The following is a 24,547-nucleotide window of genomic DNA, read 5'->3' on the forward strand; positions in this document are numbered from 1 at the left end:
GTGATCGCGATACCGGATCACTTTCTGAACTGAAATCAGAGCTTGAGAACTCATCTTGGGACTCTTCGCCGCTCGTTGGATCAGAAAAATCCGCATTCGAAGCAGCTGAATCACGCGACAGAGGATTCTTTCCTCGCGCGGCCTGACGCGACGTCGACGCCATGCTTCTCAATCTCGGCCGCCGTCGCGCCCAAGATTAAAATCTCTCTTACGTCGCCGCCTGCCGCGAGGGAGGCTAACTACGCAAAAACAAAAACTACAGATCTGCAACGCCCCCACTAGATGGCGACACATGTTCCAACGCGAGAATTTCACGCTTGAGAGCGCGGGAAATTTGATCATGCATTTTTGCACGGTATCCGGACTGCGGTCTTGAAAGAGTTAATTGTAAATGCAAAGCTGTTCTTTTTAGCATTTTACTAAGCATATGGAATCAAGCCATTTCTAAATCCTGGCGGCAGCCGCCCGTTTCCCGCAGCGCAAGTTCGCTCCATGTGGGTCGCCCAAGGCGAACGTACTGAAAACGAGGCTTGGGACAACCGGACAAGCGCTGGCATTCTGCAAAGTTTGCTTCTCCCCTTGCTAGAGCTAACACACCGTGCTCCGCAGCATCTTGGCGCACTGCCAAGAAATGCGTTGTAGACCGTGACTGTGTGAAACGGAGGGAAGCGTTAACGACTGACGCTTTCTTTTTTTTTTCAAATTCTTAGCCAAAAATGGGGGACGGGTGGGTTCATTATGTGAGTAGGTTCGTTACACGAGTAAATGCGTTACATATACCGTAATGCAAATGGTTCTTGTCAGTTTTTCCGAGGCCAGTCAATAATTCGAACATCAAATAATTCACTTTTTTCCCGGTCCCGTGAAGTTCGAATTAACGAGCTTTTACTGTAAAATACCAGGGGCGAAAGTGCTGAGCCGGTTGCGCCATGCTGTGCCAATTTGATGTACTGCGCCTAAATGGCAATTTACGCCCATTGCAAGTATACAGAGCCAAATTTAGCAGAGTGTTATTGTTGACTAGGCAACACTGGGTGCTCACTATGAAATTGATGTTTCGTACATTATTTCTGATTGCCTGGGACCATATTTCGAGGCAAAAGTAGTTCACTAGCTTGACATGTGCATCATGTTTTCAACCATCACGATTGACGACAGACCAATCCCTGAGGCCAAGGTGCAGCAACTGGACGTGCTTGTCCGCTACTACTTTGTTAACACTGAAAATGTGGTGGAGCGTCTCCAGTCCTTTCATTTGGGCCATGCGACCGCTTATGAGCTGTTTTCCTGCATTGAGGATGCCCTCAGTGATGTTTGCAAGAACATATGTTTTTTCAGGGGCGGCCCTAACGTAATGAAAAGCCTTAAGGGGGGACAGGGCTCTTTGCGGTCGAAAATTAGTGCAAAAAATTGGATTTTTGATCTTTTCATTTTTGGGGTCCTGGGGTCATTTCGCAGCTATCTACGAATTTGCGTTGAAAAATACCGCCAAATTTGTACGTTATAGCATTCCGAAGACGTGAAACCGCGCGCGCGGCCCTTTAAATTGAGGTTTAATTGCACTGAACTTTGATCATCTGCAGTTCTAGAAATACACTCTCCGCCGGTGCCATTTTGGTTTTCTGAAAGGTCGCTATTCAGGCTATTCCCATATTCCGGCTGGCAACCATGAGCAAGCCCTAAATGCGGTAAAGAAGAAAGCGAAATTGGGCAAAACGCACGCTGTTATTGGTTTTCCAAATCTCGTGACCAAAATGGCGACTTTTGGTTGGCTGGTGGCGTCGACCGCTTGCAGCCCGGCACCATTTTGAGTGATACCCCTGTCACATGGGACGTTGAATGTCATTCGCCGCGAATGACATTACATTTGAATGGCGTTTTTTTCGCTGCTACACTGGCAGTCAATGAGATTCACAGCTAACAATATTCGCCCATTGAATAAGTTTCCCGAACTCATGCACGCGCGACCTGTGTAATCTCGACGACAGTGGCTTGTTGAAAAAATACAAAAATAATTAGTGAGAACAAAATGTATTTAAAGTAAATGTTTTTCTTTAATTGCTGCAATGAACTTTTGAATCATTGTTTGATGTAAAACAAGGTATTTGAAGCGATTTGCGCAACTATACTCTTGTTTCCAGTCGCCGCCGGCTATTGTAGAGACGGCCGCATTTGTTTACAAACCGTCCTCCATCTTTCCTGAGTAGCGTGGTCGCAGACTCCATTTGCCTTCAGTGCTCACCATGGAAGACAACTCTGCAGCTTCGCCAGCCCAGACTGATGACGAAACGCGGGCACTTATTAAAGTGTGGCAAGACCACCTCAGCGATTTGCGCCGCGCGAAACGCAACATGCGTGCATATATTGCCGTCGCAGAGTGCCTGTGTGCGCAGGGTATTGAAAAGACTGTGAAGCAGATAAAATCCAAGGTTGAAAACCTTGGAAACAGGTACCGGTAAGTGGCACCCTTCATTTTGTTTTGCCTTACAGTGCGCTGCTCATTCACCGCAGGAGTGCTGTTATCAGATGCGAGGCTGCACACCTGCATCATCGATTGATTTTTTTTGCGTGCCGAACCTCTGATGCGCCACATTTTAAAAGAGTACGGAAAACAGTTGAGTAAAGGTACTGCGCAAAATAATACAAACATGGACGAGAAGGGCTCAGGGGCGGGCGCCCGTCCCTGTGCCCTTCTCGTCCATGTTTGTATTATTTTGCGCAGTACCTTTACTCAATGATGTACGACCGACTCGCCCAACAACATGCACTTCTGAAATACGGAAAACAGTCGTGCTATTGTGTTTCGGCGTTCACTCGTCCCTAAATAAAAGTAATGTGTCATCATTCTATATTCATGCCTTTAGTCGTGACTGAACATACACCGCTACGAAGTAGTGATATCTGCGTTTCCTGAAGGCAGGTTTGCAAATGCTTAATGCATTTGTGCGTAGTATTTATCGCACAACTTCCGTTTAATTTTCTAGTTCTTTTTGCAAGGCATCTTGGTTTTACCTTGAGTCTCAGATGCCAAACCTTTTCTAAACCGTTCGTCTGTGGTGGCTGCCTGGTGCATAAAACATGGGCACATGAATTAATTTTGCGCAGAAGCATTGAGCTGCCGAAATATTTACTTGGAAATCACTCCCCTTAACTGGTCCTAGTGGAAGCAGTATTAATAGTGTAAGCACTGAAAGTAACTACATGCAACACATTGCTGGGCAGATCAACGGTGTCTGCATGTTGAGAAGAGGTGACTGTTTTCCTAGCAGCAGTCATGTAGAGTCCTCTGCAGCTTATAAACACCATTGCAACAAAGTCATACGTTTCTTGCAGGTTGCTGAGCCGAAAAACCACGGGACAAGGTGCCATCACGTGGCGCTTCTACAAAGATATTGCCCAATTTCTTGGCTGCTTGCCTGTGAATGACGGCAGCCTTGTAGACGAGACAGTTGGTGCCGATGGTGCCACTGTTGAGATGTAAGTACGCTTCTGTATCTCAATGCAGGGCTCCTAGCTGTGAACCCAGCGTGAGGAAGACCTCTTCCGTTTTCTGTAACTTATCAGGAAGCAGACGCATTGATCCTCTATGGCATGACACAGGGAAACTTGGCATATTTATTCATTACCCACAGCGCCTCTTGCGGATGAGTAAAAATGTATACATGAATGAAAATTTCACATGAGAAATGTCACAGTCACCACAAAATGCTGAGGTAGTGTAGAATATTCAGTATAGGAATGGGTCTGATACGCCTGTTCAATCTGAAGGCTGCATGCAACAGGTAATTATTTCTCAAGTACTTAGAAAAATTAAGTGTTTGCTTGAGCTGCATGCGTGTCCTTGGAAGCACAAATATATTTACATGCGGTATATTTTTTTGCTTTTTCAGATAATTGATAGCATGCAAAATGGCACGACAGCATCATCAGGTGACGAAGAATCTGGAATGGATGCCACTGCTGGTTGGACGCCTCCGGAACCAGCACACGAAGTGCTGTTCGAGTCTGCTGCACTGCCCTTGTCCTCTTCATCACAAACAACAGACACAGAGGACAGCAGCAGGGCCCAACCAGTGGCAGCAAGTCGCCGAGCCGCAAAACCAAGCCGGCATTCCACCCAAAAGAGTCTGCTGGTGGAGCTGGTAAACACAAACCGGCAGTTGGGCTCCGACATCAAAGATAGCCGGAAAGAAGAGATGGAGCTTTGCAGAATGAAGCTGGATATTCTCCGCGAATCAGCCGCCACAGAATAACGCTTGACTGAGGCGCTGTTTAAATACTTAGAAAAATAAAAGTGTTTTCTTGAGCTGCATGTGTATCAGTGGGATTATTGGGCCAGTTTCCAGAAGTATTCGGCAAATGCAGCCCTTACATCTTGGCTTTCAGCAGTGCAAGCATCAGTGTTGTGCGAGGGCTGCTCGTACAGTGCCTTGTAGTTGTGCACGTCCTGCACCCACTGCTCCTCCACATTATCTCGAAAGGCTTCGCAGATGTTGTGCAGCATGCAGGGCGCCCTAATGGCCTGCTTTGCGTTCAGCAGTTTACATTCCAAAATAACATATCCTAATTAGGTCACTTCTTACGGGTCGTTATGTAATTTCTCATTGAAAAATTCTTTTATAAGAATATCCAGACATTTCCATATGTCCACCACTACAAAATCTATCAAATCATTTTGTTGGCCATAAATAAATAGTCTGAAAGGAAAAAAGAATTGGCCGTAATTAGACTTCATCTAATTGCTATTCTTTCAAGTTTAACTGAAAAAGGAAAGCTTTAGGATGTAGCTGAGGTATTGCTGAAAACAATCGTACATAGTTCATTAATATTCCTTCTCGCAAACATTAACAAAACTTCCGTAAAGCAGAGGCATTTGACAAAAAAAAAGTTGAGAAAATTGCATTTAAAGATTTTTGACACTGCCACTTTTTTATATGGAAAAAATTAAGGCTTTAGTATGTAGCCCAGTTGTTGCTGAACACGAACACCAAATTTACTGAAAGGACTATAGACACCAAATTTTTGCATGCATGCTTTTTTTCTTTCAAACAATGCATTAGACATTGGTGTACATGGAGCACCCCATGGCATTCACCTACGACTGCTAAATAATTTATAATTGAATTTCTTCTTGATGCCATTTCGGTTTTCTCAACCGAACGATGGCTTTGATGTCCACTTGACGTCACGTCACTGCTATATAACAGCTGATACATCGTTTGTTGTAATTCTAGCTCTTGCAGCAGGCTGTTTTAAGGGCTGTAGTGAGTTAAAACTATGTATCAGTGATTATACTGCAGTTTTTCTATGCATCACATGACCTAAAGTTCAACTATATGTCACAGCCATCGTTTGGTTGAAACCGAAACAGCATGAGGGAAGAAATTCAGTTATAATTTATTTAGCGGTCGTAGGTGAATGCCCCGTGGTGACCCATGTATTCTAATCAGTATTGTAGGCGTTACCAAAAAAAAGTAACTAAATACGTTACTCGTTACGCTAAGGAAAAAAGAACGCGTTACCGTTACCGAAAGAAAGTACCGCACGTTACTTTGCCGTTACTTCATGGCCATAAATTTTAATTACTGCTTCTTCGTCTTAAGAACTCACGATAACAGTTTCATAAAGCTCATATTTCACATAAAACTTCTTGCCCAAAAAATGATTTTGTTTGAAATCCTGATTTAAAGAGAATACTTTGCACAAATGTCCAGGAGCTTAGCAATGTTATAGTGGCCTAAAGTTGCCTCTAGACTTACATTTGATGGATTCTAACTCTGTGGCACATGGTGAAGCCATTTTCTGAATGCGACATTAAACACAAAATGGCACTTCATCATCTATTCTAACTTTACAAAGAAAACATCGCTGAACTCTCAACAAAATTGCAGTAATTCTGAAAAATGTGATGTTCAGAAATGCTCGGCATGCTTCCACTCTGTAGAGAGTTGTGTGTGTGAGCAGTTCGGGAAGGGGAGGTAGGTGAAGGTAAGTGTGTGAATGCGTGTTCGTGCACGTGTTACGCGCTATATGGGTATTTTGTCTTTTTTTTATTTGGGTGCGTCGTCAAGAGCAGGTGTTTTCTGGCATGCATGCGAGCCGCAACAGAGGCCGCCGAGGGCACCTGTTTGTTTATTTGCAGCATCAATTTATGTTCTCTGTGTTTTGTTTTCTAAAAAAGGGGGCAGAGTGGAGGACAACTGGAACAAAAAGTAACTAGTAACGTGGCACTTCACGTTACCAAAAAATGTTAACGTAAGTACGTTACCCGTTACAGTTCCCAAATGGTAACGAGTACGTTACTAATACCCCTGCCACACGGCAAATTTAATGTCATTTCCATCGAATGACATTCGTTCAAAACGACATTAGTTTGCTGCCACACGAGAAAATATAATGACATTCGATGAAAACGACATTAGGTATCGAATGAGTTTGGGGAACTCATTCGCCAGCAAACTCCGAGCTAATGTGTTCCCTCGACACCAGAGACTTGGTGAGAATATGCACCGAACATAAATTTCAAACGCAACACAAGCATTATAATATTTCAACGCCCGTATAATTCTGTGGTCGTTCATTTATTTATATAATAATACCGAATAGCACCAGAAAAAATAAAACTGTCACACTCGCTACCAGCCAAACGGAATGGACGAGCAGGCATGTTTTTTGGCTGTCGAAAATGCAGTTCACCCAAGTGCGGCAAAGTTTCTTCAAACCATCTTTCGCTCCTCTGGAATGTCCATCGCTCTCGAGGCACCGCTGGCAAACTTTCAGCAATAGCTGCACTTATCGCGAAGGCATTGGCGATAAGTCGATCCTCAAGGTCAGCGCTCACTGCTTCTTGATGGCGTATGGCTACCCTCAGCTGCGCTAATCTGCCTTTGTACAGGGCCAGCCTGCTGCGTCTTTGTGCTCGCAAGCATAGACTCGCAGCGATCGCATTCCGCTGCCGCGAATCCATTGCACAAAGCGACGTAGTGACGTCCGCCATTTGTCTGCCGCCGCTGGCTGAACTTTGGCTTGGCTTGGACTCCTGGTGGATAGCAGTGATCAACGCGTTATTGAAACGAGGATTAAAATTTTGAAATCGGTTTCCATTCGCAAAACAATACTTTTCGAAACATATTGAAGCAGAGATCGAAATGTTTTTATGCTGCACTTTTTCTCCATCGCAATCGCCATCATTTGCAAATGGCATTACTTTTGGCCGTGTAGCAGCACGCAGAATAAATGACATTAAGTCGAACAAATGTCATTCGATGGGAATGACATTAGATTTGCCGTGTGGCAGGGGTATAAGTTACCTAAAAAAGGAACGCGTTACCGCCAACACTGATTCTAATGTTGAACGCATCATTTGAAAGAAGGAAACATGCAATAAAATTGTCTATAGTCCTTGAAATTAGTTAATGGAAACTTTATCATAACTTTCCAACATCACTGGCATGTGAAGAAAAAAAAAATTAGTAAAGCTAAGCTTACTGGCAAGTGCATTAAGGGGGACGCTACCCTAAAGAGTGAAATTTTGAACCGCTTGCTCAATTTAATTGAAACTTGCATGGCTAATTTATATCACTGCTGGGACCATCCGTGCCAAGTTTCATTACTCTGGAATAAGTATCAAGCAAGTTCTGCAACCTCTATGACAAGCATGACTATGTTTGCTTAGGAAAACTGTCGTTTGGAAAATAATTGTAATCTTCCTAATTTTTTCCGTTATGTGGCTTTAGGAATTTCCAGAGCACACAACTGTGGAATGATTTTGCTTAGTATTGCTATATTTCAAAAGAATGCTGCCATATAATGAATAACAGAAGCAGAAAATATGCAGCGCAAAAAACGCTCAGACAACAGAAGAAAGACAAACACAAGCACTGACACTACCAACTGAAAATGGTTTTATTTGCACGCGCAATAAATACCGTCGAAGGAAGGAAAGATAAAACACCAAGTGATTTAGCAGGATGCAAAACAAAAAGGGAACCAAAAAAGGTCGGACGCTACTAGGTTTTTGTGATCATTGATAAAGCAGTTGAAAAGTGTCTTAAACCACCAGCAAAGGGGATGCTTCTGCCCGCTTTGCCAAATCTCCACGGCCGACAAACGAGATAGCGCCACTGATGCAATCGCTGAGATAATGGCTAGTTTTGTTCCTTCGTTGCCACAGAGGATGAGAATTAATGACTTTTTTTGGCAGATTCAATCAAGTACTCCGAACATATGTAGCGTAAAACAATTCTGCCAACCTATTGCCATTTCCGTGTGAAACTTGAGCTCGAACGACTTGCCACTTTAGCTGTTAGAAGCATTCTACGGCATGCGTTTGATTGCACAACAGTCTGTATTGGGTATGTATGCAGCTGAAGAACCTTAAGAATGGTAAATAAGAGCATGTCCACGTTTTGTATATTTTAATTTCTTTGTAGTCAATTTCTGGTTCAGCGCAGTGGCTTATTTCTGCTTTGCTTGTATTCTTTTTTTGTGTTACCAGCATATTCAACCAGTAAATTTTCGACTAGTTTTGCAGACTCAACTGTGGCATTTTTAGAGTGAAAGCTGTACTCCTCCCGTTCTTCAAGATCATGTCAATATGCAAAAAGGCCTTGGGAGGCAGTAGTGAGCAAAATAAAAGTAATAAAATACTGCCAGTCTTTAAAGTCATGTCGGTATCCAAAATGACCTTGGGAACCAGCGGCGCACAAAATAAAAATGAAGACAACAATAATGTGAAAATAACGCCACCAAAAATGAAATCAAACAAAGAATAAAAACAAACATTGAAAACAATAAAATAAGCTTTCGCTTTGCATTAAGGTTCGGCAGATTTGCGAACCTGCGTCAATTTTTTCTGTTAAAAGTGTAACTAATAAGCTACAATATCATGCATTGCCGTGTGCGATGCGTTTGGCGATTCTCATTAAAAAAAAATTCAATGCTCCCAAATTTGGCCCTTTTTTTTTCGTGGTAAGGAAAGAGTTACTAAGACCGCTTGCTGTACATTGGAAATGATGAGATTCAGATTAACCTTTAGCTACGCTGTTTGGCGGTGATCTCATTTGTTATGGCGAGTTTTGAAGTATCGGCTTTTCAGACAATGAAATGTTATCGATTCCTTCGGTTTGGTTTTACGGGGTTTAACGTCCCAAAGCAGCTCAGGCTATGAGGGATGCCGTGGTGGAGGGCTCCGGATAATTTTGACTGCCTGGGGTTCTTTAATGTGCACTGGCGTCGCGCGCTACACAGGGGCCTCTAACATTTCGCCTCCATTGAAATGTGATCGCCGCGGCCAGGATCGAACCCGCGTCTTTCAGGCCGGCAGCCAAGCACCATAACCACTGCGCCATTGCTGCAGTGTTGTTCTTTTTTCTGGCTCTTTACAGTAGCTACTTCATAGCAGATGTGTTACAAGCCTGAAATCGGATGCTAAAATTTCAGTGATGCTATGAAAACGAAATAATTATCTTGCTTTATTTTGCTGATAGAGACTGTTATGTACCCTTTCAATGTATTTTGCAGGCCCCCCTCCTGGCATGAGGCCACCGCCAAGGCAGTGAGGGCAAGCATTTGCACGTCCCATTCTCAAAGTGATATGTATATATTCATAAGCAACTCTCACCCACCCCCCTTTTGTCACACTGAAATAAAAAGACTGCAAATTTGTGGCACCTGAACTGTGTTTGTTAATTTGCAGATTTGTTTGCTGCACAGTGTTTCAGTAGTTCATATAAGGTCAGTGATCAACTGCAGCCTTCTTGTACTACCGTGGCAAATTTTTTACAGTTCTGAAGTTGTATTACCAGTACAGTCAAGCCAATTTACAGCAAACCTGACGGTCACACAGATTGTGTTCGTAGTATCCATTGTTTGTAGCTAGTGGACTACCCATTTTACTGCCAGAAATACGAAGTCCAATGAAAGTGGCACTTGTTTCTTAAGTATGTTCGTTATGCGCATCTGCTTTTTCAAAGGAAACTATTTCAAAATGTTTTTCAAGCCTTCAAGAGCAGTCGTAATTAATATTCCTTGCCGAGGCTCCAAGTGCGAACAGTTAAGCTGCTCTGAGAACAGGATTTGACTGATCATGGTTAAAAAATGTTCATGGCAGCTGGTGGTCGGTCGGCCTCTTCCTCGTCACATTCTTGCCAGTCAGGCAGTGCTGGTACTTCTCGTGCAGTGGCCTAGGCAGTGTATAACTTTGCAAAGACCACGCATAATTTACGCCAACAAATTCATCTTGGGCAAAATCTTGCCCGGCCATCTGTGCATCAACGCGTTGCTACAAATCCACGTGTGTCTGATCACGCGGATGTTCAACTGTGTTCTCAGTCGTTCCATTGCCCATAAGGCATGCTTTACATCCAGACGATGACAGGTCCTCTTGTTGAAACGTTACCAAGCACCCTGAGGGTTTCCCTTGTTCAGTTTTGTGATTATGCTTTGTGGAAGCAATTCCTGTTGCAGTCCGCAGTCAGTCCCATCATTGTGGCCTTAATCATTTCCACACCAGCTGACAAAGGTATCCGAACCGAAACACTGTGTATGTGGTGTGTGGATTGCTATCAGCATGAGTTTGATGATGTGCCAATGGTAGGACAGCTTGAGTCAGACGGTGTACCAATGACAGGACATCTTGAGCGCATAAATGACGCCCATGTACTGTGGTTGGATGTTGAACCTGGTATTTGGAGGTGAGAAGAAAGTTGTCAATATTTGGTGCGTTGCAAAGCTCTCAAGCAAGAGTTGGAGCTCTTATTTCTTCTGGTGCCAAAGCACTACTGCACTAGCAAAGCCTAAAAACCCGAGGTACGTGTGACTCCTTGTGGCTTCAACCTTTGACAAAGCGCCAGTGGCGGAGGCCTTGTGTAGGTGCTCCGTCAACGTACGGAACCGGATCCCCGGATGTGGCTGCCGATAGCGGCTGATAAGGTCATGCATGCGGTTTCCTTCGAGGTGGTGTTGCCTCAAGTGATTTCGCACGTCCTACTCAGTGTAACTACGTGAAAGGGGTAGAGACACCAAATTCCAAGGTTGTACAAAGACTCATATGTTGCCTTGGTATGTGAGCACCATAGGAGCCAATTATTAAACTCAAGGGACGTCTAGAATATATTTTAATCTCATTTTAAAGTTTGTAAAAATGCTCACTCTTGGAAGTCCGACCCATCACTAGTGCATCAACGCGACGTAGGGACGGAGAAGAAAACACATCAGGTATTTGTTTCGTCATTGCACAGTTTTCTGACATATGGGGCAAAGTTTTGCGGCCTAGCAACCTTGCTCACAAATCTTTCTTTTCCTTAACACTCACGACCAACGAGCCTTCTAGTCCTGCGTGCGTTTTAGTTTATGCGCACAGTGAGCTTCTAGGCACACCAATCGTCATGCCTCCGGTTTCGTGTGTTGTTGGCGTTTGCCTCGGCAAGTTCGGCTTTGAAGCGGCGTTGCATAAATTTCCTCGGGATGCCGCGCAGAAGCAAGCCTGGATAGATTTTGTGCGTGCAGCTGGGCACCACTATTGAACTGAGCACGTATACAGTGTTATATACTCGCTACACTTTCACAACAGCAGCTACGAGTGCAAGCCTGCATACCTTGCTGGCTTCAGCATTCGAGCAAAACGTGTCCTGAGCACTGGCACCATGCCAATGTTGTACTACCTCACAGCAGTGAAGCGTTTTCTCGCTGCAGAGAGCTGGCATAGCGGACCAAATGTGCCAAAGCGTCCGGTGTGTATTGCATGCTTTCTCAATGATGTCTGTTGGCGTGCATGTTCATGCTGCAGCATCAGCTTGTGCAAAACTTTTGTGCAACGCGTCGTCGATGGTGTCGGCAAGCTTCCTGACTCCTGTGAGTATGCGAGCATAGACGACTCCAAACTTCTCGTCTTCGAGCACAAATTGGCTTTTTTCGATGATCTGGTTTACTTGGGTTTTCCCATGGTGCCGGAGATCGACGTTTTGGTTGGCTGCTTATCCAAAGATCACAGTAGCCCCGAAAAAGTACAAAAAGGACGCGAAATAATTGGTACTGAAACCTGGTGTGAACGCTGCGACTTTACTAGAGCTTCGTATGAAGATGGCCTCTCTGTTTCTACCTCTGCCCAACCACTGGCTTCAGATATTGTGCTGTGCGTGTAACGCCGCCGCAAGCGCTATGGTTAAATAAAATGGACTGCCCTCGAGCCCTAAAATCAAAATTTCTCCTCTCTCCCAAGCGTATTTTGGTAATACAGGTAGGAGGTGATAAGGAGCTTAGCACTGCAATGAATTCATGCAGCAGAAATTGCTCCTGACATTGTAACCATTGTTACTGAGCTGCTCTATGGTTAGCCTGCAGCACTTCTAAGTGGGTGCAATAGGTATGAACGACCGAGAGGAATTTTGACAGAAAGAGTGGTGCCAGAGCTTAGTTTTGAAAGTGCAGTGCCTAAGGGCAGAAGAAATGAGACAAACCCGGGCAGCCTCAGCCTTCTCAGTCTGGTACAGCACAACACAGGGGCGCCTTGGAGCACTGCTGGGAGTGGTTTGGTGTACTAGGAAGCCTGTTAGTCGTGTAGCGCTACTTTCATTTTGTGCACTTCATAGACGAATTGTTCATTACCAAAGTGCAGAGTTGGTTATTATGTCTGCGATGCACTCCAGTATAGAGCTAGGGGGTTTGTGCTCATTGTGTTTGAAGCACACCAATTGGGCCTGCAGTTTCCTTCCTTGTTGACTTATAACTTAGCAGGACAGGCACTTAAGCAGCTTTGTACAAGTTTCCAGAAATGAACCACAGTGTTGTTAGAATACCAGCATTAGGTGCTCACTGTGAAACTTAAAATGATGCTGTACAAGACTAGAAATGCAGAGTAAAATTTTGTGTGAGGAATGGTGTTAGAAATCAGGTGAAAACATGTCATTTAAGGTGTTCAGGTATCAATAAAAACAGCCTTGACTCAAAATGGAAGGAAAGGAATACAAAACTAGTAGTTTGGGGTCAACTGAAACAGAAGTAAAGAAGTTTAAACAGGCAGAAAGGAAGGCTCTGGGCTTGCATAGGAAATAGAAAAGGAAAATTGGGAAAGAATCATTCCATGATTATTCAGGATGCTGAGCCCTACTGTTTCAAACGGCAATCGCGGCTGCAGAAAGATAACTAATTAAGGAAATTGAGAGTAATTTAAGAAAACGAATGGTCTATCTTCCTAGGATGTGGCTGTAGTCATCCAGAATTGATACATGTACAGGCTTCAGAAGTAATGAAAGTAATGTGAAATGTTCATCAGTACTAATGATAGTCATTAGTCTGGCTGCTGACCTGAAATACACAGGTTCGATCCGGGCCTCAGCGGTCGCATTTCGATGTAGGCGAAATGCTAGAGGCCCATGTACTGTGCGATGTCTGTGCACATTAAACAACCCCAGATGGTCGAAATTTTCTGGAGTCCACTACGGCGTCCCTTATAATAGCCCGAGTCGTTTTGGGACGTTAAACTCCATAAACCAAACCGGCAAGCACACTAGCATGAGGCTTTCTTTGGAATCCTTTAATAATTATGTGGATTGTTTGTTGAGCAGCACTCGTCTCTGAGAGAAGCGTCAGGGTGGTTTACTGTTGGCAAGCCAGACAAGTTTCTTTTAAAGTAGCTGTAAGCGAGCTAGTTATTCAGTTGATCATTACCAGGGAGCAGCCTCAGCAGTAAAAGTTCAGTGTTTTGCACAGCGGTTGGAAACCATTGTACTATGCTTCAAGAAAGCGAAATCATATGCTTCTGTGGTGTAAACCTACAAGTATGCACGCAATAGGCTGGTTTCTTTGCACTGAGCTGTCAAGGTACACCAATGTAATTAACACTCTTGTCTGGGCGAGTTGGTTCATTTCTAACAAAGAATGTACTTGCGCAAAGAACACAGGACACAACAAAGTAGCACATACGACAAGAACAGAGCGCAACTTCCAACTAGTTTATTAAGAGCAGGCAACTTGAATATATACCAGTGTTGGCCAACAGAAAGATTACAAAACCAAAAGAAAGATATGCCACCTGTGCAGTTCACACCAACCAGCATACCGCCGCCGCCAAGGCTACAACCAGATATCATTCTGTTCAACAGATATGATACTCCAAACATAAGAAGCAAAACATAACACCAAAAGAGAAAGATTCATGAGGTGGAACAAAGCGGTGGATATGACATATCTTATCAAAGCAGTGTCAAAAATGCCATAACAAAAGCAGAGTCGAACATGATAGTGATACCTGTTAACGGGTATATTATCCTCGTTGCTAAAGCAGTATCAATAAAGTGAGTGTGAAACGCTAAAAACACTAAGCCACAGAAATAACAGCACCGAGTTTTACCGACGTAAAGCAACCTAGAGGACATCGAATTTACACATGTCCATCTAAGAATATTATCTCTGTCGAGCAGAACAACTGCAGCAGTACTAACGCATTCGTCACCAGTGTTAGCAATATGAAAAGCCTCAATTATTTCTCTCCGAAGTTTAGTCTTGGCATGGGCCAGAATCGTGGTATTGGTAAAGACGGGCTTGCATCCATGATCCACAGTATGCTCTGGTAGGCGGCGTCTTTCATTGTTTTTTATTGTCCTCTCGTTGACGTACTTTCCCGTTAGTCCGATATATATGCAACCACAGGTTAACGGAATTCTATACACGACGTTGGTGGCGCATTGGACGTAATGGTTATCGTGCTTCTTTTCACATGGCTCTTGCTTCTTGGACTGGACAGTACAAATACTAGAAAGCTTACTGGGGGCGGAAAAAAGAACCTTTACGTCATATCTATGGCCTATCTTCTTCAAGTTGTGGGAAATTCTATGGATATATGGTATGGCCTTCATGCTCTGCCTAGGGATTGGGGGCTCGAAGTCTTCTTGTTGCCTTCTTTTACCTTCTGTAGAAGACTGACTGTGACACTGCTGATAACGTCAGTGGGGTATCCTGCTTTCTCGAGACGGGCAATTTGGTTTCCAAAACTGTCTTCCATGAAGTGCGGGCAGCTTTTGTTGAGCGCTGCTTGAAGAAGTGTTCGTACAATCCCACGTTTTATCAATTTAGAATGGGCGCTTTCATAAGGAAGCAGACTTTTTCTCGTACATGGGTTGTACTTGTAACACAGATTGCAATCAGGTTGACAAAAGTTGATCTGCAGATCTAAAAACTTGATACAGTTGCCTTGAGGGAATTCCCAGGTGAACTTCAAGCCTCTATACTCAGTGGTGAACAGCTTAACAATCTCTGGCACCAAACCTTTAATACTGCCTTCTGACGGAGCGTTCAGTATGACCAGGTAATCGTCCACATACCTCATAATTTTCAGTACGGCTGTCCCTATCAGGTTTTTCTTTATACGGATGTCCACGGCAGATAGGCATTTATTTTAGTACTTTCTTTTTTATCTACGTAATGTAGCCACCAGCATTGTGAAATCAAAAACAGGAATTCTTAACATTCAGAGCTGCAACGGATATACACATGCCATGCAATGTCCCGCACCACCATGCAGGCTCTGAAATGCATTGCAGTGCATATTTATGTTTGGTTAATCCTGCGTGTGTGTGAGCAAGGTTCTCATACATGCACCAAAGCTTCAGTAAGTGGACATTGGCATAGTTGCTGTGTCACTTGCCCATAAGGCCCTGAACGCACATTAGTAGAGGTTTTCAGCCACATAGTCTCGGTTCATGCTTGCCAAGGCATAATATGTGCGTCAAAAAGAAAACAGTAGCACTGAAAATGCAAGACATTTGTCATGCTATTGCATTTTTGTATTACAGCCGCATTGAAATTTAGTAGCTTGAGACAGTTGTTTAGCATGGAAGTTTCTGGAATAAATTATATGCCCTAAGCCATAGCAAATATTGAACAAAAGCAGTTAATTCTGACAGGGGCATGTACCGACAGGAAAGCAGACTGTGTGACTAGGAAAGGTTGTGAAGCTGGTAAGTACACAAAACTTTCTAGAGGAAGAACTCAACGTGCCGCATGTACCAATTTTAGCACAGAAACTAAAATGCGGTGTACCTTGCTTGCAGCCAAAGGCAGCTCACGTGATACCGCGCAGCAAGAAACCCTTGCAGCTCCGATGCGGTGTACATGAAAGCTCTGCGATGTCTAGAAAATGTGCAAAAAATTGTAAATTGTGGGGCACGTTGTCGGAGAGGGACGCCGTAGTGAAGGGCTCTGGATTAATTTCGACCACCTGAGAGTCTGATATTTCACAGCACACTCCTGTCTTAAATTTCGCCTTCATCGAAACGCGCGGCCGCGTTATTGAACCCGAGTCGTCGGCTCGGTCGCCTCGAGCGCTCTTAAGTACCACTGATCCGGCGCAACAGGTGTTGAAAAAGTACCGATATTCCTCCAAGGATTTGCATGATATAAGCTCTCTTCGCAGCCATTTACAAAATGCGGTCGCTCGTAATGTTGGGCAGCCGGTGCTGGTACATCAAATATTCAGCTCCGCGCTGTAGCAACTCGCGCTGCGACAATATGTAACAGGCCAACTTGCAGCGAGTGAATGAAGCGTCCTAAACCACTGCCCAAACTTAAGCGCGAACAGACGACGCACGCCGAAAAGTTCGCACTTGAATTTTTATTCAAGAATTATCCCGCATTGCCCGAAGGTGTTATAGCAGTATAGCATGGTCTCGGATTCACGGATTGGCAGAAAACACGTCTTCGTTTACAGCGCACACTTGGACCTCCGAAAGTCGATTCCACTGTTGCAAAGTTTCAACAAAAAATGAATTCGCGAACAAGTTCGTGACGGTACTCGCGAATTTTACAAGAATGGTCATGTCGTTTAGAAGCAGCAAGACTTTCCCACGTCAAGACATTATTCACTATCCCTGCGCCCGTGCCTGCCCGAGACGAATCTTGCTGCCCTGTTGTGAATTTTCTCCAATGTGTCAATTAATAATTGCTGTGCAGGGTCCCATACAATAGAGAGGCATATTAAATAAAGGGACGAACACAGGACAGAGAAAGTTTTCTTGAGGTTTGGCCGTGAAAATTCATTAGCGGGAATTGAAACAGCTTGACAGCGCCGTAATTACAAGCGCACATAACCGAAAGACCCGGAATACAGATTTAAGTACTTTTTTCAATCAATTGCGCCAACATGAGTAATGGTTGCGTTTAATTTTGTGATTAGTTTTTTTTTTATAATGCAAATTAAAATGCAATTTTTGCGAGCACGTTGCTTCAGGGAATTTAGCATGTCATCTCTCTTGCATAAAAGCTTGTATAACAGGTGGAGAAACAGACCTAAAATACACGTTAGCAAGAAGTTGTAGCGTTGCTATTGCCTCCTGTTAAACGTTGCATAGGTACGAATTTTCTTTTTAATAAAATGTGCCAAACTAACTAATGTTTGTTTTTTATTTTGCTATTAGTTTAATTTACTCCAAATAAAATGGAACTTAAGTAGGCAGAATACGAGGGAAGCTTGGACTACTGCTGTAAGTACGGCTGCTTCAGACAATTGAAGTTGTCATCAATCTTGTATATTACTTTGTAAAATACATGGAGAGAGAAACATGACATAGCACATAGCAAGAAGTTGTTGCTTTGCAAGTGCCCTCTTTTGAAAGTTGCAAAGGTAAGTATTTTTTAAATCAAATCCGCCAACGCAAATAATGTTTGCGTTTAGTTTGCTATTAATTGTTTTTTTTATTACTGCAAATAAATCGTGCCTTTCGGAGGTAGATTGCTTCAGGCAATTTGGCTTGTTATCTCTCTTGAAGAAAAATTTGTATAACATATGGAGAAACAAAACTAAAATAACCCTTCGTACGAAGTTGTAGTCCTGCTTGTGGCCTCTGATAAAAGTTGCAAAGGTACGTATTACCGAAAATATTGTCTGTTTTTGTGTTGCTATTAGTTTGTTTTTACTTCTGGAAACAAAAATAGAATTTAAGCAGATAGATACGTGGGACGTTCGTACTTCTGCTGCTAGCAGGGTTGCTTCAGACAATTAAACATTTCATCTCTCTTGCATTCAACTTTATATACCAATGGAAAAACAAACACAACATAGCAAATTGCAAGAAGTTGTTGCTTTCGAAGTGCCATCTGTTCAAAGTTGCAAAGGTAAGTTTTCTTTAGATCAAATGCGCAAAGTAAATAATGCTTGCGCTTCAAAGTGCTTTAACTTGAACGGCCTTTTGCAACGAGAGCTACACTGGGCTACCAGTCGAACATTTTGCGGTACATGGGAGAGGCCAGTTGGGATTCAAAATGGCGGAGTCTCTTAAGTTGTATCCACCCGGCGCTGGTTTGAGGATAGATAGATAGATAGATACCTGAGGCCTTGCCCTTTGTAACGGGTGGGCACCACTAGGTTGGGCACCCGGCCAAAAAAAACAAAAAAACAAGAAGATGGAAGCACACCAGGAGAGAAATAAAGATAAAACGCATAAAAAATAGAAAAGGAAGAAAAAAAAAGAAGAAAAAAAACACGCAAAGGCTAAAGTCAGGAGGTGGATGGGGGGGGGGGGGGGTTCGCTCGTCGACCTCGTTCACTTCCGCCTCTGCGGCTTCGCGCTTTTAAACACAGTGCTCCACCAAAGAGTTATGGTGTCTTCGACTGGTCGCTCCCGCGATCCGGTTTGGATCTGGCAGAGTGGGAGCCGCTCTCGCTCCGAGCGCATAGCGAGACTGGTCAAGCCGAATGGTCTGCGAATTCTTAGAGCGGAAGCGCAGGAGGCAGAAGGGGGCCGTCACTTCCGGAACCCCGCCGCGGCACCGCTGTTGTCATGTGCTAGATGTGACAGCAACACAGACGGCATTCCAAGCGTAGTTAACCGGCGCCTCTTGAACATTTTTTTTGTTTCACACAGCGCGGCCCACTCAAAACACAACTCAGCAAGGACGCTACAAATGCGTGACTACACCAAAAGCCGACACTTGCTTCTGCCTACGAGTAGGGAATGCCGCGGTTAACTCGCACCGCTTCCGCGACGTAGCGGAAGTGGCTCTGTCACGTGAACACATCTCGGAGCCGCTCCGACTTTTTTCTCGGAGCGCGTCAGAGCGCTCTGAGCTGGAGGCGAGCGCTCAGAAACAACCAGCCGAATGTAGTCAGAGCGCCCGGTTTCGACCAGCCGAATGTGCGGCCGCCTCTCAGAGCGCTCTAGAGCGATCTAAAGCGACCAGTCGAAGACACCATTAGTCGACGCTTGGTTCGCAGCACCCCCTCGCTCTTGACCTTGGAGCTGTCTCCTTCTTCGTCCACTGCAGGACCGTGAAACCCGAGCGCCTGTGGGAATGTGGTGCCCTCTGTCGGCATTGGATGGAGTCTCTGGCACGACATCACCAGGTGCTCGATGGTTTCCTCCGCGTCGCCACACGCTCGGCATATTGCTGCCTGTGCTTCTGGTGTTGCGTCGAAGTGACGGCGGTACACCAGTGTTCGCAGCGCTCCGGCACGGGCCTCAAACAGCAATGCGCTACCCAGGCCGTTGTCAAAAATCTTTTCAGGTCCGATGCTGTTTTTGCACTCGCGGTACACTGCCAGTGTCGGTTTTTCCGCGAGCGCCTGCAGCCATTGGCGATTCTCTTTTTCCTGGACCCGTCTCCTTGCCTCCTGTTTCCATGCCGTTGCCGATTCGGCACTTATGGGTGTCTGGAAAAGTCCATACTTGCCTTCTATCTTGTGGAGGCGCTTCACCCATGTAGTGCGTAGGCATGTCGCAGCGAGGTATTCAAAGACCCGCCTTGCCCATCGGTTGTGGCTCATGAACTGCAGTCGACCGCGGTACTCCAGCTTGCTGCATGCCTCCCTTGCCTCAAAACTAGACCATCCCAGGTCGCCTTGAATGGCTGCATTGGCCACCCGTCCATGACATCCGACTGCAGTGCGGCCGACCTCTGTTTGTCTGCGCTCTAACCAATTTCTGGTGGCTGATGGGAGGCAGACCACCGCGTTGGCGAATGTGAGTCCTGGCACGTGCGCGAGCTTCCAGAGGTCGCGGACCATGGTGTACTGGTGGCACCCCCACAGGCACCGACGTCGGAGGATGCATTGCGCTCGAAGTGCAGATTGACCGACCTTAGCCTCGTGCAGTCTGAACATGTCAGTCTCAGCACACAAATTTATGCCCAGGTATTTATACGATCTGTCGACTGTCAGGGTCTCTTCATTCAACGTCAGCGATAGCTGATCATTCGCCTCGCCTGCCAGCTGAACAACCCTGCATTTTCGCTGGTTAAACTTGAGGCCAAGGCTTCGCAGCTCCGCGGCACAAATGTCTAGCATTTTTTGCACATCCTCTGTGTTTTCTTCCATGATTACCAAATCATCAGCAAAGGCAAGACCCGGCAGTCGGCTGGAGTTGTCAATTCCTGTGGTGCTGTACTTAAGGCCGAATCCCAGGTTTGCCTGCAGGAGTGCCTTTTCCAGTCCGGCCACATACAGGAGGTAGAGGAGGGGAGACAATGGACATCCCTGCCGAAGCCCCCTGTGTACGTAGACCCGTTCCGAATGCACATTGCCAAAAACGGCTGTGACTACGTTTTCCCTGTACAACCTCTTTATCGTCTCGAGAAGTGGTGGTGCCATTCCCAGAGTACCAAGGCGATGGAAGAGAGTTTCGTGCGTGACGTTATCATAGGCCTTTTCGACGTCCAGAAAGCAGCAGATGAGTCTCCTGCCTTCCTTCCTGGCAATTTCTGTACAGCTGGTGAGTACGAAGAGGTTGTCTTCTAGCCGTCTGCCCGGACGAAACCCATTCTGCAGCTCCGTTAGGACGTGCGCTGATTCTGCCCATCCGCTGATCCACGCTTTCAAGACTTGCATGAAAACTCGGTACACCACGCTAGTGACCGTGAGTGCCCGGTAGTCGCCGATGTGGGCCGCATTACCGCCGGGCTTCAGCAGGAGCACCACCCTGCCATTGCGCCAGTCCTCGGGTATGTCTCCGCCGTTAATAATGGTGGTAAACAACTCGGCCAGCTGTTCTCTCGAGTTTGGACCGAGTAGTTTTAGTAGGCGAGCTGGTATTCCATCGGGTCCCGTGGCTGTGCAAGCGCTGATGCGGCCCAGTGCCCGGTTCATGCCTGGCAGTGTGACCTCCCATGCGATATCTGGTTGGTCCTGGGATGGAGCTGAGGGCGATGACCCTTCAAGCTTGTCCTCAGGCATGCAGGCTGGTGGCCCATAGAGGCCTGACAAGTAGTCCGTGACGTGTTGTTGCAGGTCGGTGATGGGCTGTCCCGTGGCACTATCGACCATTTCTGTTGGCCCCACCCTTTCCCTGTCCAGGGAGCTGACATACCGCCAGAATTTCTGAGCCGCCGACTTGCCCTCTGCCCGCAGGGTTTGCATTTGCTTGAGCCAACTTTGCCTGCACCAGTGATTGCATTTCATGTTTGTCGTGTTCCGCCATATATCAGCGGGCAGCAAAACCGCGAGACTCCTCGCGCAACGTCCGGAGCACAAGGCAAGCGGCGCCGTTGGTACACCTATCCTTACACCGTGCTCTCGGCCGTCACCGTGTGCGGTTACGTAATATTTATAACGCGTAATCTTTAAGCAGCGACACCACAAACTGTGTACGCTCAGTGCGCGCGGCTGTGATATTTTGTTGCAATTGGTGCCATCCCATGTGGGAGTGCCAGGAAACGAAGCTGCTGACCGACTCGCCAAGGCAGCCCACTCCAACCCAGCAGCTCCAGTTTGTGAGGCTATCTCGGCCTTTGACGCAGCGCGTCACATACTGCGCCACAAGGTTGCACTTTGCCACCCAGACCCCCGCGTCGCATCCGGCAAGCTCCCAAGGCGTGTCCCATACCTTGCCTTCGGACGCGCGGCATACTCTTTACTCCTGCGCATCAGGATTGGTTGTGTCTTCACGGCAGACCGACGCCACCGCCTCATGGGAGAGGCCGACACAAACTGTATTGACTGCGCAGAGACAGAAACAGTTGAGCACCTGCTATGTGAATGCCCCGCTCATGCTAACGTGCGCTCCATAATGCGCGCCGAATACAGCAAGCTCGGCCTGCCGTCTGCCACTGCCGGCGACCTAGTCTTCCCTGAGGCATCGCCACACAAAAGGAAAGCTGCCCTGTCCGCTCTCGTCTCCTTCGTCGATGAGGCATGCCTTCGCAGGCGCATCTAGTGTCACCCTAGTTCTTGGTGCTGCATGCTGTGAACACAAACCTGTGCATTGTGCTCAAGTGTGCTGAATTTTCACCATCGCGCGCTACATTGTGTGTGCCAGCAAACCCCTTTCCAGAGACTCTTTGGCGTCTCCACTTCCCCTCGTCCTGCATTTAGAAACATACTGTGATCAATGAGTGCATGGGCGTCTTCTGACTCACACCAGTGCGCGCTTCGCAATGTGTGCCCGCCCACTGTTTCTCGTGCCTGTGTATCGCGCTTTTCGTGCCGCATTCTACCGTGCACTTGCCGCCCTTTCCTCCTCCTGATCCGTCCTCTATTCTATCTCTTTAACTCCCCTCCCCGTACCCTGTGCAGTGCAGCGAAGGTGTTCTCGAAGAAACAGTTGCACGCCCTGCACACAAATTTTTCGCCAACAACCAGAGCCACTTACGACAGTTAAAGGCAGAGCCTGGTGACACTCCCGTGTCAGCATGTCACCAGGCACTGCAGTGTTAAAAATGTGGTGGAAGTAATGCCAAAATTTAGGCTTAGAAAGTCGGGCCATTAGCAAAGTTGTCGTTTTTGCTATGAAAAATTGGGCCACTAACAACAGCGTACTGCGTCATTATTGCAAAGGGCCCGGGAGCGGTGGGAGCGAGTAGCCCGAGTTTTTTTCTCGGTGGCGGCGAGTGGGCTTTCGAGGTGATGTGCTCGGCTTTGCCTTGCGCCTGAAAGTCGTCTCGCCTCGCAGCGGTACGCACTCATTGAGGATTACTTCTGGATGTGTCGAATCGCCGTTTAGCGGCAATTTTTCTCGTCAAAGCTAGTGCGGTGATGCGGAGCGATTGGGCTGTACAGCACCGAGCCGTTGCTTTCTTCAGCAGCCTACTGCATCCTTTCGAACTATGCAGACGTGCAGAGGCTTTCAGCGTTTTCCACGTTGCCTTGCTGTGTGTCAAAAGCACGCTTTTGCGGTCGTATTCCTCGGCGTCGGAAGGGCTGCCGGCGGCTCTACGCCCGTGCGAGGGAAACGACTGCGGCGGGCTGCGCGCTTTCGAGGCACCTTATTTCTCGAAGCCCTTAAAACAACGGTCGTCCGGCCACTGCAGCCCGCAACGGCTCAGCGCTCTGCACTTGATCCCATTGCATTCGCACGATCATCTGTGTCTGAAATGGATCGCCTTGCGCTTTGGTGTAAATACTAATTGCGCTGTACCGACTGCTGCAACGCTAAACGCTCACAGTAAAATGCTTGTCTCTGTTACGCTCGCTTATTCTCGCTGGAATTTCACTCGGAGATGGTATACGACAGTCAATACCAAGCTTATAAATCCGTGTCGTCCGGAGCGCAGGCGCCCCCCCCCCCAAGTAGTATTCGCACAGTGCGCGTTTAGCACTGCGACACTATGTATATATAGATTAAGTGAAAAACCTCTCTGAATGCGCCGCTGCCATGAGCGCGAGACCACACGAGCCCTGTATAATATGCGCGCATGCAACTCGGCTTCAGTCGCATGGGGTTATTAATTGTTAACCCCACAGCTACACTGTCGGACCAAACCCAGCTCTGTCATGCAGTTATTCTGCAGCATAACCTCAATGGTGCTCACCTAGTCAGTATTCTCATTCAGCCGATAAATTTCAACTGGGCTAACATATATGCATGTTCAGAATAAACGACACAGCGTAGCCGAGAGACAGACAGACAGAAAAACTGTATTCAGCAAGTGAGTTTTAGACCCAGCTGGGTCCCTGGGCCACTGCGCGGTCCCGCACTGCATCAGGTAGGTCATGCCGGGACATGACGTCGGGAGCCCGAGTCACCGCAGCAAGCTGCGATGTCGGGTCTGCAGACATAAGCAGGACCTCCCAGTCCTCCCAGCTCGAGATGGCGTGCTGTACCCGCGGGGGAGGGTCAGCAGGGCAGCCGAAAAGGATATGAGAGAGTGTGGCGTGGGGGTCACCACATAGGGAGCATGCAGGGGATGTGCCGCAATAGTGGGATAAAAGCTGAGGGGATGACAGAGAGCGGGTCTGGAGGCGTCTGAAGAGGATCTGTTGGAAGTGCGTAAGAGAGGGGTGGGGAGGAGGGTAAGTCCGACGGTCCAAACGGGGTATTTGCATGAGCTCCGCAAAGGTGTGCGCCCGCTCCCTCGAGAATCCTGGATCGAGACTGTCCTGGGCCTGGCAAATCAGACCTCGGGCCAATTTATCAGCAGCCTCGTTTCCAGGGTTCCCAGAGTGAGCCGGCACCCACTGAAGCTCTACCCTGCGCGGTAAATTTTGGGTAGGGATGTTCAACAATTGCCAGGCAGGGGCGTGAATCCTGCCCCTGGCAAAGTTGGACAGAGCCGTTTTGGAGTCGCTGAAGATGTATTGGGCGTCCAAATGTGCAAGGGCTAGGGCGATGGCGGTCTCCTCTGC

General features: G+C 46.5%; 1 protein-coding gene across 2 annotated transcripts in view; it reads left to right on the top strand.

Annotated features, from left to right (window-relative positions):
- Positions 1-9,677, top strand: part of LOC144133596 (small nuclear ribonucleoprotein-associated protein B-like) — a 28,794-nt gene extending 19,117 nt beyond the window's left edge. Inside the window, exons 5-6 of one of the 2 annotated variants that reach the window (XR_013315078.1) lie at positions 3,334-3,477; positions 3,891-4,308. Coding sequence is in view for 1 of the 2 variants with exons in the window: in XM_077666790.1 (XP_077522916.1) it covers positions 9,523-9,560 (38 nt within the window). In the remaining variant the exon portion in view is untranslated. Of the gene's footprint in view, positions 1-3,333; positions 3,478-3,890; positions 4,309-9,522 lie in introns of those variants that run through there. The other variant, XM_077666790.1, reaches the window with a different exon arrangement.
- The last annotated feature ends 14,870 nt before the right edge of the window (positions 9,678-24,547 follow it).

This window comes from Amblyomma americanum, chromosome 5, assembly GCF_052857255.1.
Source record: "Amblyomma americanum isolate KBUSLIRL-KWMA chromosome 5, ASM5285725v1, whole genome shotgun sequence".
Classification (NCBI taxonomy): domain Eukaryota; kingdom Metazoa; phylum Arthropoda; class Arachnida; order Ixodida; family Ixodidae; genus Amblyomma; species Amblyomma americanum.